The sequence below is a fragment of the Mercurialis annua genome, linkage group LG1-X, assembly GCF_937616625.2.
Source record: "Mercurialis annua linkage group LG1-X, ddMerAnnu1.2, whole genome shotgun sequence".
Lineage (NCBI taxonomy): Eukaryota > Viridiplantae > Streptophyta > Magnoliopsida > Malpighiales > Euphorbiaceae > Mercurialis > Mercurialis annua.
This window is the reverse complement of record NC_065570.1, coordinates 11,162,236-11,173,726: the sequence shown is the minus strand read 5'-3', so window position 1 is coordinate 11,173,726 and position 11,491 is coordinate 11,162,236. Positions and strand designations below refer to the sequence as shown.

The window sequence follows — 11,491 nt, the reverse complement described above, 5'->3', positions numbered from 1 at the left end:
GTAGATTGTTGTCGAACTCTATCAGATCTCCGCAGAACTGGAGAATCCACATCTGCTGGTGGTTGATGATGAGCACCATAGTCATCAGCATTACCTGGTTCATAATCAATGGGAGCATCTTGACCACCTATCCCCGGTTGGTCGCCTTCTTCATCTCCAACACGTCTATGAACCGTTGTTGGAGGAATCAATTCCAAGTCTGTTGAATCTCCATCGGATCCCTCAGAAACATTCTGAGCCTTTTTAATATCCTCAATGGTCTGACTTTCAACAAAGACGGCATCACGGCTTCTGATAAGCCTCTTATGGACTGGATCGTAGAATCTATAGCCAAACTGATCTTGACCATAACCCACAAACACGCATTCTCGTGTCTTAGCATCAAGCTTGGACCTCTCGTCTTTGGGAATATGCACAAATGATTTGCACCCAAACACCCGCAGATGACCATAGGAAACTTCTTTTCCCGTCCACACTCTCTCTGGAGTATCAGACTGTAGAGGGATACACATTGAAAGGTTAAGCACATACACTGCTGTCAGTAGAGCTTCACCCCAAAACATCTTAGGCAACTTTGCATGTGAGAGTAAACATCTAACTCTCTCCATCAAAGTCCTGTTCATCCTCTCAGCCAAACCATTCAACTGCGGCGTTTTAGGAGGTGTTGTTTGATGCCGAATACCATTATTTTTGCAATAAGCATCAAATGGTCCAATGTACTCTCCACCATTGTCTGTACGGATGCACTTCAGCTTCTTGCTGGTCTGTCTTTCCACCAGAGTTAAAAATTGCTTGAAAACTTCTAACACCTGGTCCTTCGTTTTCAAAAGATACACCCATGTCTTCCTTGAATGATCATCAATGAAAGTCACGAAGTATTGAGCACCACCAAGTGACTTTGGCATTGGTCCACACAAATCTGAGTGAATCAGATCTAAAACATTCTTCATTCGAGAAGGAGGGGTACTTTTGAAAGAAACTCTGTTCTGCTTCCCTGCCAGACAATCAGTACATTTCTCCAGATGGACTCGATCCAATCCATGTAACATATTTCTTTTGGCCAATATCGACATTCCTTTCTCACTCATGTGACCGAGTCGTCTATGCCACAACTCAACTATATCATCATTCTCCACTGTATTGACATCGTCATGGGAGAGCTTCGCCTGCATCATGTATAGTTTTGAATGTCGTTTTCCTCTGGCCACCACCAATGAACCTTTGGTAAGCTTCCATTGGCCATTGAAGAAGGTGCTGCAAAAACCTTCATCATCCAGATTTCCTGCCGAAATTAAATTCAGGCGCATATCTGGGACATGCCTGACATCCTTCAGGACTAATTGCGTACCATTCTCTGTTTCTAGAGAGACGTCACCTTTGCCTACGACTTTTGCAAAGTTCTCATTTCCCATTCTTACAGTGCCAAAATCGCCTGATGTGTAAGATGAGAAGAATTCCCTTCGAGATGAAGCATGAATGGTAGCTCCAGTGTCAATCACCCAACTCGTCTCGTGGATTGCAAGATTGACAATATCTTCATCATGGACTACGTTGAACTCCCCGACAACATTTGCTTGTTCATCATCACTGCTGTCATTTTTCCTCACATCTTTGCCTTTGTTCTTTTCTTGGTCTTGCTTCAACTTTCGACAGAACATTTTGATGTGGCCCTTCTTCTTGCAGTAATGGCACTCAGTATTGGCATATTTGTTTGACTTTCCTCTGCTTTTGTGTCTGGTTTTTGAACCCCTAGCTTCACTCCTCCCTCTAGATTCTGCAACAAAAACATCTGACTGTGATGAAGAAGAACCTTGTGATCTTCGTCTACTCTCTTCATTCAGGATGCCACTTTTAACAGCTTCCATATTGACTACTCCATTTGGTGCAGAATTTGTTAGTGAAATCTTCAAAGTCTCCCAAGACTCTGGTAGAGAGGCAAGCACGAGGAGAGCGAGCACCTCATCGTCAAACTTTATGCTCATACTTGATAACTGATCCACAATCCCTTGAATTGCATTCAGGTGATCAGCTATAGAAGTCCCTTCTCGATATTTTATCTGAATTAATTTTGTCAGATAAAATAGTTTGTTGTTGCCGGTTTTCGACGCGTACAGCTCCTCAAGCTTCTTCCATAATGTCTGAGCATGAGTTTCATTACAAATGTGGTTGTACACATTATCCTCGACGAACTGTCGAATGTAACCACACACCTGCTCATGCTCGAATGCCCATTCTTCATCCGTTTTTCCTTCGGGTTTATTCGTTGAAAACACCGGTAAATGCAGTTTCGTCACAAATAGGAGATCCTTCATCTTGTTTCTCCATATGTGGTAATTTGTGCCATTTAAACTGACCATCTTGCCAGTCTTTGCCTCCATATTTTCGACAAGTGCCCAGTACTATAAATATATCTAATTTATTTTCTGATGTGGAGGATCCACTATCTAGTGGCAACCACAGAGCATACGATAAATAGATATATAAGAACTCAAACCGGCTCCGATACCAGTTGTTGGGCGGCACAGCGGAAATTCAATTAATTATGCTAGTGAATAACGTATTGTGCTAAATAACTATACCGGAAAAATTCCCAGGAAAGATTGGAGGGTCACGAGCGGACCACTTAAGTACCAACCTCCTAGACAGAATTCAACACGATATAACTAACTTCACAATAGGGAATTCCAACTAGCCTAATCGTTAGCGTCGAAAATAAAATTATGGACGGCAGAAACAAAATAAATGACACCGAGAATTTTTAACGTGGTTCACCCAAATTGCTGGATTACGTCCACGGGACAAAGTCCGAATAATTCTTCCACTATTAAAATAGCAGGCATACAAAGAGAGTAATTTTACAGAGAGATCTCACCAAAATAATGACACTCAAGTGTTTCCCACACACTCGTAAACTCACTATTTTTATCTCTCAATTCTCTCACCCCTCACCCTTTAGAGAAAACGTTTCTCTAGCTCGCCTATTAGCCTTGATGCTAATAACTCTCACAAAACCTTTGTGAAATTTGGTGATGTGAAACCTTATGCTCCTCCTTGCTATTTATAGGAAAGGAGGGGAGTAGCCTCCAAGTAATTTTGCTTGGAGCCTACTCCAAGTCAATTTACTTGGAGGCTACTCCAAGTAATTACTATTTTTCTTTTTTTTAAACTAAATGTGGGCCCACATGTGGAGGGACCCACCAACATTCCGATGATCCATCGGCTGATAATTTGTCAAACTTAACCTTTTTTTCCGGAGCATCCTTTGCATGAGCTAAATCATGTTGTTGAACTACAAGCACTGAAGATGTAATACCCTTTCCTGATGAAGCCAACACATCTCCTATAGGTCCCAACTCTGCATGCTCATTATCAGCTGGGAGGTCTGCTAGTTCTGCCGCCATACTTGACGGAAAACGTCCTTTTCCGACGACAATAAGATCATAGTCTCCGCTTCTACCGATGGCTAACACTCCTTCTACAATGTTGCCTTCGAGTTTCTCCGTATACTCTACCATTCCGTCCCACTTGCTTCGGAATTCTACTAATGCATTGTCATCTAGTTCCTATAAGGTTTGAAAAGAAAAAAGTAGCATGTTAAAATGAAATTAGGATTTAAAAAATACTAAGGTTTACTTAACTTGATACGCTGCTATATTCAGAGGCATCTGGTGTCAAGGGCTAATTTAAAGGCAAAACATCAAAATGGTGGATGTTAGAAAATTGAATCTAAATTTAATTGTACATAATATATGTGGATATAAAGAATCTGGCTAACTTTATTAGTCTTTCTAGAAAAAACAAATTTCATAACATTCATAGTTTTGACTGATATATATTTTTGAAAAGTTTGACTGTTTGATATGTTGATTTTAATTGTTGCAACAATTATAATCATTGCGTGTTTGTGCGGATGGAAACTGCTTACATTTTTTTTTATAAATGGTAATTATATTAGCACTACCACAGGATGTGATAGGCAAAAAAAGAAAGCGCTAGAATCTCGAAAAGAAATCTAGGCATCGAAATACATCATTACCATCATGTATTTACTAATTAGTCTAATCGAATAAAACCAAATTTAAATTGAATTTAAATTTGAGTACAATTATCTCAACTCATTAAACAGATGGATGAAACTATTTAAATTTTGTTTTTGAAAAATCTATATGTCTAAAGGATTAAAATTATGAATATTTTGAATTTAAATTTAAATTTATTTATTTGTTTAATTTTATATAAAAAAATATTAAATAATACAGTTGAAAAAAATAGTTAATTTTTTTAAATTTAAAATTTTATCTTTTTAAATTTAGAATAGAAAGTGAATATTTCTCTCTACATGTGGAGAACTATTTTTTCTCTCTGCTTCAAATTTAAATTATAAAGAGTCTGTTAAACTCTTAATTTATTGCCAAATTCTTTATTTTAAAAAAATTGACAATTTTAAATAGTCCGTTAAAAATGTTCTTAGAGCATCTCCAATGGTATTTTCTATTATAAACATATTTTTAAAAATAGAGAGCATTTTTTTATAAAGTTTAGAATTTTAAATTTTAGTCCAATGAACTCTTTTAAATATAACATTTTATTAAATTTTTTAATAAAAATTAATTTATTCAGTTATTATATTTATTTTATTTTGTTATAATTTTATTTTTATATATATATTATGCTGAGAAAAAAATCAAAAAATATTTTTTAAACAATAAAAAAATAATTCATGTGTTTAAAATTTAAATATATGTTAAAGAGATAAGAAATAGAGCGTGAATTTGGCTCTCCACATATAGAGAGCCAAACTCACTCTCTATTTAAAATTTGTTTTATAGAGAGTCCATTGGACTTCTATTTTAATATTAAACTCTTTAAAATAAAATATTTATTGGAGATGCTCTTATACATATTATTTTTAAAAAGATAACTAACTAATTAATGGACTTTTTTTTTAAAAAGAAATAAACATACTCTACATGTTAGCGAGAATCTAAGAAGCATAAAAACTTCGATAAAAGTTGCGTTTCCCATTTCAAAAATGTTTTGGAAACTGGAAACTCTTGGACAACCGTACGAAACGTTTCGGGCCGTTTCCGTAAATAATAAAAATTAAAAATTTGTAAAAATATTAAAATTAGTACCACAAATAAAAAAATCTAACTAGTTACCCATAAATTTTACATTTCGCATTGCCCACAATACATCAAATATACTTATTTGTGTCGAGTTATATTAATTTTTTTATATATTTATAAAATTTTAAATATTCAGTATATTAAAATGAATTATTTTGTTAATTATCATAAATATTTAGATAATATTTTTATAAATATATCCCTACATTTTTGTTATTTACACGTTTCCCCCACGTTTCGTGTCCTTCATTTTGAAAAACTTTCGTTTTTCCGTATCCGTTTCGTATCGTTTTCGTTTCCCGTTTCCGTTTCCGTGCTACCTAGGCTAGAACTAATTTAAAAATTCATTTTAATTTGATATAAGATAAATCTAGAAGGATCAATTTTTTTAAATCCATTTGGCGAAAGAAGAAAAGTTAAATCATCAAGTGCCTATTAGGGTAAATTTAACTAAAATTGAAGTACATGAGAAAAAGTGAAGAATTGCTTGCCTTTTCTTTTTCAGGATTCAAAGTAGCGGTGGAAATGCTATATCTTTTCAATTCCCGACTCTTGGACGGAGAACAATGTTCAGACACAGCAGCTTTACTCTGCAACCCTTCTCTTTTAACAAATCTCACTACACTAACTTTAGTCACCGGATGCTCCGCCATTCTACCACCCAGCTCCACCGCCTCACGATCATCAGCTCCACCAAAGAACAACACGCATACCCTCTGCGCCGCCACATTCTCAGGCCCCGGAGTTCGATCACCATTTCCAAATCCCCGGTTCACAAAAACCGCCACCGAACACGGCGCATTCTTTAGCATCCTCTGATTCACTAGTCTCCATCCATGTCCAACATTCTCCATTGATTGATCACCACCTTCTTCTCCTCTCCATTGCTTATGGAACGGCAAAACGATCATGGCCACCTTTTTAGTCTCAGCTACGTGACAAATATCTTCATGCATGGTCGACAATGAAGAGATTGCCGTCGTTGGCCGGACCGAAACCCGACCTAATTGTCTGTATGCATGGAAAGCTCCCGAGACTTGATCGTGCCACTCATCGCCGCGGCGGAAACGGTTAATGAACGGCAATCCGTTTTTACGTAGGCGTTGAACCATGATGATTGAAGAGGATCGTTCGGTTAGCTCAACGAGGTGCATGATGAAGAGTTTGAGTTGGGAAGTATTGGTTGTTCTGATTAGTTCTATTAGGGTTATGAGTGAGGGTACGTTGCCTGGACCGTGAAGACATGCGAGAATGCGCAATTCATTTCCGGAGGATTCGTCGTTGGAGTGATCGACGAGTTTCCGGTGAGTGCGAGTAGAGGCGGTGGTGGAGTTGGTTCGAGCTGGTTTGTAAATGGCCATGACCGTTGGAGTTGTGATGAAGGTGGTGAAAAGTGCCATTAGAACCAGGATAGCAAATGCTTCATCTGTTAACACCTGTAAAAGCAGTGGAGATTATTACAGCCTTGTGAGTGCAACAACATATAGGTAAAATGCATGTGAGTGCAACAATGGAGTAAAATCCATATTTAGTCTAGTATCTTTTTTAAATGAGGATTTTTACTATAATTTATATACATATAAATATATATAGAGAGAGAATTTTTATAATTTTAATTTATAGACATCGGGCTCATTCTTCAAAAAAATTCCTCGCAAATTAGACAATTTAAAAAAAGTAATTGAAATATTTACTTTCAACGAAAATAAATACACGTGAATCCAATTTTTTTATTAAAATATTATATAAAAAATGAATAATTTTTATTTCACTCTCACTAACGGTACATGGATCCATTGTGAAGGAAAAGACATAGATATAGATTGAAGGCGAAATTAAATAGTATTCGCATAATATCAGTGGAATATTATTCAATAATATGCAATCAGTCGATTAAAGAATCATGATTCACTTATAATTAGTTCTACTATGAATATGATTCTACATCATTTACTTAGTTACTAAATTAATTACTAATTCTCGCTATTTTTAGTATTGACAATTATATTTAACAAAGAAAAAAGAAGTGTTAGCTAAGCGATCTAACCTTCTTCTCCTTGCCAATATTAAGAACAATAAGTTCTACAAGTCCTTTGGTATTCATCAATATCCCAAGAGTAAATGCCTCTCTTACTGGAATCATAAACATCATCGCCACCGCAACCGTTCCCATAATCTTTCCGGCGCACGCTGTCGTTATAACAAGGGCAAGCAGCCCCCACGCCCTCCCGCCGCGAATGGCGGCCACATCCGTCTTCAATCCACTCGAAGCAAAATATAGGGGAAGAAGCAAACCCAACACAAAATCCTCTATCCTTTCGATCAATCTCTCGGCGAACTCTCCTCCTTTCGGTATAGTTAATCCGAATACAAAAGCACCAAAAATCGAATGGATTCCGATTAGATCGGTCATGAAACCCGACACCATGACTCCTGCTAGGGTTAAGCTCATGTAAAATTCATTGACCACGCCATGTTGGGGTGAGCATCTTCCAGCAACCCATTTCATAACGGGTGCAATCACAAGTAACATAAATACAACAAATCCAACACCAGAGAGAAGTACCCAGATTGATATTAAAGGACTTTTATGTGATTTACCACCGCCACCGCCACCTTCATCTCCGGCTAGAGCAACGGCTAAAGCTAGTAAAATCCATGCAGCTACGTCGTTGAATGCGGCGGCTGCCAAAGCTGTTTCACCTATGGAAGTTGTTAATAGTTTGAGTTCCGCTAAAATGCGAGCTAAAACAGGAAATGCTGTGATTGAAAGAGCTACGCCCATGAAAACTATGAAGGCACCGTAGCTAACTTTTTCTTCTCCTTCAACTGTTTTGCGAAGGACATAGGCTACGCCTATGCCACAGATGAAAGGAAGAGAAATTCCGGCGAAAGCTATGCCAAAGGCGCGTTTTCCGCTCCGACGAATCGAGGTTAAGTCGAGTTCCAGACCGACCAGGAAAAGAAAGAATAGAAGACCGATACTAGCTACTGATTCAAGTATTATTATGCTCCATTTAGGAAAAATCCATCGCATGAATTCTTTGTTTCGCCCGAAAGCTGATGGCCCCAGCAGAATCCCACCCTACCAATATAAAATTATTAGAATCATTTTAACAATACATAGTTCAAACAAATGAGTACAAATTTAATGTATGTGTACCAATATCTCGGCGATGACTTTAGGTTGCCGGAGAGGCTTGAAAAGGAAGGCGAAAAATCGGCTGATGACTAGGATTAATGTGGTTTGAACAATCAATAATGGGAAGGCAAAGTGAAGAGGATTATCTCCTTGCCATACTCCATTTGATGAAGTTTTAATGGAAGTTATATTTACTGGCATGTTTATTATATTTGTTCTTTTTTATACTTCTGTTTTCCGGTGGACACAAATATATAGAAGAGCCATGTAAGGAAGATATGATTGTTTAATAGAAGCTAAACAATTTATAGAGGAGTGGAGCAATGAAACTCAACTTTAAGAATGTGATCCAACTGCCTATTAATTTTTTGGAGTTATTAAAATTAGTATTAATTTATTTTGTTAGAGGATTTTAATTTATGCCAATTAGATATTGAATTACAAATTTTAAGCAATAAAAAGTTTTTTAGTAATTTTATATCAAATTAAGACTATCAACAGGATCTTATCACGTTATAACATTAATCATAAATGTTAAATTTTCAGTCATTAAATTTATTTTTTGGTGTAAGAAAAAAGTTTATTGCTCTAGTAAACACCTCTTTTTCAGACAGGTAGAAAAGCGAAAAAGAGTTTATGCGTCAATTAATGATTTTCAAAAACACCAACACTACACCAGAGTTACGTTTTAGTGGCATTTTATTTGTGGCATTAATATAAATACCACTAAAACAATTTAACACGTCAATAGTTCTAAATTAACGGTGGCATTTATATTAAATGACACTAAACTGATATAATTAGTGGCATTTAGAATAAATGTTGTAATAAAACCAGTTAAAAGCCGGTGATACTATGTCTCTTTGTTTTTAGTTTCCCTCAATTTTTTTGGCTCTAAAATTTTCATTCCCTCCAATTTAAATTTGCATTCCCTCCAATTTAAATTTTCGATATGTTAAGAATTTTTTTTATCTCAAGAGAATTCTAATCACTTACCACGCTTCCTTCTTCAATACACCATTTTTTTTTCTTAAACTCCATTTTCTCTTCTTCATCGGGTGTAGTTAAGATTAATTTCATATTGCAAATCAAAACTAAACGCACACATTTAACTTTTAGACCTACAATCCTTCAATTTCATCCTTCTCCACATTTTCAGATCCCTAATATTTTTCACCAGGAATTAATTTTTAAATCTGTAAAAACCGGTGAGTTATTTCATCTCCGTTCTGAAATTTTTAATTTACTTTTATTTACTTTTGATTTTAATTTTAACATTTTATATAACCAGATTGTAATATTTGTTAATTGATTTGTCTTAATCTTGGTTCCATATTGATGATTTTAGGCAACTTTGATGGTATTCAGATGACTTCTTTTCCTCTACTTTTCAACTTCTGGTTGCAATTGATGTTAATTTTACTGCATTTTATCTGTATTGTTGATTTGTTTTCTGACCTAGAACCTTTTTTTTGGTTTATCTTGGCTGTTCTTATTACTACTGAAATCATTTAAGTTCTTATTAAGCTTCAATCCGTTAATTCTATTTGTGACTCTTCAACAGAACGTGTTTTGGACTTCACAATTGACGCCGTCTCTAGGCCAGTGGCGGTGGTGATAATAGATGTTCTAGTTTAGTTGGTGGCGATGGCGGAGGACATAGCGACTTGAATTTCAAATGAATCACTGCAGTATGTTACGTAACCACATGCTAGCAGATCCTTGATTTCTTTCCAAAGTTGGAACTGATGTACTATAGCTGTCTTTACTCTGCTTTTTTGGTTATATTTTTGAAGTTATGTGCTGTTTAAGTGATTAATATGATGTGTTATTGTAATTGAATGTCAATTATATGTATATTGATTCTTGTTGTGCAATGTTTGCCAAACTGGAAAAGAGCGGGATGACTTTTGGTCTCCGTTTGAGTTACTTAATTCTTATGTTATGCCTGCATTAATTTTTGTTTGATGCTTAAGCAAACTGTGTAGACATTAGGTCCAGATTTTATCCGTTCTTATTTAGCTGATCTTCAAAAATTATGAAAAGTGAAGCACTTTATTGTTTTGAATTGAAGATCTTGTGTATAACCATTTCTATTTGCCTTTTCTTTCATTAGAGTCTTTGACAATTCTATATTCTGGCTAGCTCTTACCTCACTTACAACATTTTTGCAGCTGAAAGGCCGGGATGTGAATTCTCTGTAAAGCAGCAAACTGCTGCATAATTCTATAAGGTACTAGAGAAATACTTGTTCAATGCTAATTATACAGTTTACTAGATAAATATTCAATGCTAATTATAAAGCAGCAAACTGCTGCATAATTATATAGTACTAAAGATTTTTCTTGGCAGTTTGTTGTTACGTCTCGTCTGATTTATAAATAGTCCAATGTGTTATCTGAATGCAGGGATTATTGTATGGTTCAATTAGGTTTGGTTGTGGATTCATTGGCCAAGGCATTGCTAAATTAACATGTTCTGGTTTTCGTTTATTTTGAAAACAGATGCCAAATTCATTTAGGTCTCATCAGTCAACACATGTACCAAACGCCTAATTCTATAGTTCACTTATTATTATTAAGGTACAAATTATATTTAAAATTTATTAAATATTTATGTGTTTCAATACTTTCACTTCATTTTATTAGAATTGACAAAATGTCATTATTGATTTATGTTGAGTCTTTTTATTTGATATAATCATTTTTTTTTATTCAGGTTACATATTATAAATTGATTGAAGATTTATAGATTGAAGATTTAGAGGAGCATATCTTCATCCTACCTTCATGTTTCTAATTTTTTTGTTAATTTTTAGCTTTTGTACAATTTGGGCAGTGCCACTGCCATTGGTTATGTAGTTCTTTTTATTTGAATAATTTGTAACTTCATTTATTCTCTTAAATGACAATATTTTTATTAGATTGATGGTTCAATATTTAGTTTTTTTTTGTTATTTTTTTACTTTATAGCAATAACAGAAATCTAAAATAAATTGAATGATAAAAGGAATTACTTTGTAATGGCATTTGTAATTGCAACAATAAATTAACTAAAAAAATTAAAAGTGGTTACATTTTTGTTTTTATGGCATTTACAGGAAACGTTACAATTGTTTATGCTAATGTTTTAATGGCAATTTCAAATGCCAACAAAAGATATCTCATGTGAGAAAAAAATTGATTTTAGTGGCAATTTAAAATGCCATTATAAAATCCAG

The 11,491-nt window shown here is 35.0% G+C and overlaps 1 protein-coding gene and 1 long non-coding RNA gene across 5 annotated transcripts; one reads left to right on the top strand and one right to left on the bottom strand.

Moving 5' to 3' along the window:
* Nucleotides 1-3,161: 3,161 nt before the first annotated feature.
* LOC126663482 (cation/H(+) antiporter 20) lies at nt 3,162-8,552 on the bottom strand. The gene is made up of 4 exons (XM_050356431.2): nt 8,293-8,552; nt 7,177-8,214; nt 5,621-6,565; nt 3,162-3,563 (listed from the first exon to the last, which is right to left on the bottom strand). The coding sequence occupies exons 1-4, from the start codon at nt 8,470-8,472 to the stop codon at nt 3,162-3,164; spliced, it is 2,565 nt and encodes an 854-aa protein (XP_050212388.1). The 5' UTR covers nt 8,473-8,552.
* Nucleotides 8,553-9,250: 698 nt separating this feature from the next.
* On the top strand, nt 9,251-11,193 carry LOC126665035 (uncharacterized). Of its 4 annotated transcripts, none has more exons than XR_007637509.2 (5): nt 9,251-9,479; nt 9,788-10,021; nt 10,446-10,504; nt 10,776-10,853; nt 10,990-11,193. It is a non-coding gene; the product is annotated as an uncharacterized LOC126665035 (long non-coding RNA). The 4 variants fall into 4 exon arrangements; XR_007637508.2 differs by having other exon boundaries at nt 9,255-9,479; nt 9,836-10,021; XR_007637510.2 differs by having other exon boundaries at nt 9,257-9,479; nt 9,873-10,021.
* Nucleotides 11,194-11,491: the final 298 nt, after the last annotated feature.